A 2,105-nucleotide genomic window follows, 5' to 3' on the forward strand; every position below is an offset into this window, starting at 1 on the left:
TATATATATAGTTGTTAAACTGAAGCAGTAATATTAAAAAAAAAAAATTGTGCTTTTTGTATTCTAATAAATTAAATAATTTTGCCTGTAAATGTCTCCTTGTTTCCTTTTATCAAAGACACACATTATTTTAAACATTTTCATTGTGTCCATAACGTTTTTGAAAGCACTCACATTTTTCAACTTGGAGCATATATGCTCCTTAGCAAAAAAGTCAGTGTCAAAAGTCCTGTGTAAATCCATAAATATTAATCCACTTTTTTGTTTGTTTTACAATTTATTTTACAATTTACATTGATTTGCTTAACCCACAACATTCCTTAAAGCTTAAATTCACCCAAAAATGACAATTTTGTCATTTTCAAACTCATGTCATTCCAAACCTGCATGCATTTCTTTCTTCCTCTGAACACAAAACAATATATGTTGAGGAATGTGGGAAACAAACAATTGACTGTAGCCACTGACTTCCATAGTATTTTCCTCCAGTCAATGGCTACCTTCAACTGTTTGGTTACCAACATTCTTCACATCATTTTTTTTTTTGTGCACAACAGAAGATAGAAACTCACAAAGGTTTGAAACATGAGGGTGAGTAAATGATGACAAAGTTTTCATTTTGGGGTGAACTATCCCTTTACTAAAACCGTGCTACAATATGCATTTACCTGCTGAAGCTGCTGCTCAGTGGCAAACCCAAGGCCATACACTGTGTTGGCCCTGCTGTCCGCCCACTGGCCAAACTTCTGTGACGTTTTCGTGAAGGTCATATTAGGTGTAATGGTGCTGTTAATAATCGCCTGCATTAGAGCAAAACACAAAAATACCACCTTTTAATAACATCACGGCACAAATAACAAAAAGAGCATTAATTGCGGCAACAACACTAAGATGTCTCTCACCTTAGTGCCCCCTACGCTGATAATGCGATACACGCTCCTGTCGGCATCATAGAAGAAGGAGACGGTGATGGCGTGTTTGCTGGCTGGAATCCAATTTCGTTTAGTGGCCGGGTCAATTTGGAAGACGTGTGCCTTCAAGCTGAATATTGGCTGCTCCCTACCAAGAAAAAAAATATATTCATAACATACTCTGCATTATTTAATTCTCCATTAGGATGCCATCAGCTGCATTATTCTTGGGCTGATTTAGGTTGATTTTTATATCAGAGGTGTGTTCAGCAGCACTTGTGACAGGAGTGAGAAGCACCCAATGCAAGGTCAAGTGTGGGACATCAGAGCCAGATGTGATTATGATGGGGCACAGCCGTGCTAACAGGCTGAGAAAGGCCCGGTCTGGACTGTCTGACACATCACCTCATCGTCTTATCACCAAATCAACATGTGATGATTATGGACGGATTAATCAAAGATATATTTCTGACCTATGAAAATGGCTCAGACTCCAGACTGTTCAACGCAAACAAACACAAAGTATTGGATGACCCTTGAGCAAGACACATGAATAGATGAATTTGCTAAAGGACTACCTAATAAATTGTTTATTTTTTACCAAAAAAGTAATTGTGACGAGAGGGGCGGGGCCGAGAGCCGTGGGAACGGAGCGAGGCCGGTGGAGTAATTGCTAATGCGCGACACCTGCGCCACTCACCGGTCTCGAGTCTCACGGAGGAGCTCCGGAAGGATAAAGGAGGAGTGACTACAGTGTTGGACGAGAGAGGACCAGGCCTGGAGTTTATTTTGTGTTTTGGTTTCGTTTGTGCGCGGCAGTCGTCCGTGAGGGGCTGTCGCGCTATTTTGTGTTTATTTTATTATTAAAGTTTTCTTTGAGTGTTCGCCGGTTCCCGCCTCCTTCTTCCCGATCTACAAACGTTGTTACAGTAATCCAGCAATTTTTACATTACACCATGTCCTAACCAAACGCAATATGATAAAAGTAATGCTATCAAACGATTAATCATGATTAATCGCATCCAAAATAAAAGTTTTTGTTTATATAATATATGCGTGTACTGTGTATATTTTTAATGTATATATAAATACACAAACATACATATAAATATTTTAAAAATATTTACATGTATATATATATATATATTAGGGATATGCCGGTATCAAATTCTCATGTTGCGATTAATTGCTAAT

At 38.5% G+C, this 2,105-nt stretch overlaps 1 protein-coding gene across 1 annotated transcript in view; it reads right to left on the minus strand.

Moving 5' to 3' along the window:
• Window positions 1–2,105, minus strand: part of LOC107723860 (homer protein homolog 3-like) — a 30,204-nt gene that overhangs the window by 14,411 nt on the left and 13,688 nt on the right. Inside the window, exons 2-3 of the mRNA XM_016532587.1 lie at window positions 903–1,059; window positions 669–800 (exon numbers count right to left, since the gene is read on the minus strand). Coding sequence (XP_016388073.1) covers window positions 669–800; window positions 903–1,059 — 289 coding nt within the window. The remainder of the gene's footprint in view (window positions 1–668; window positions 801–902; window positions 1,060–2,105) is intronic.

Source organism: Sinocyclocheilus rhinocerous, unplaced genomic scaffold (assembly GCF_001515625.1).
Source record: "Sinocyclocheilus rhinocerous isolate Xijiao unplaced genomic scaffold, SAMN03320098_v1.1 scaffold1296, whole genome shotgun sequence".
Classification (NCBI taxonomy): domain Eukaryota; kingdom Metazoa; phylum Chordata; class Actinopteri; order Cypriniformes; family Cyprinidae; genus Sinocyclocheilus; species Sinocyclocheilus rhinocerous.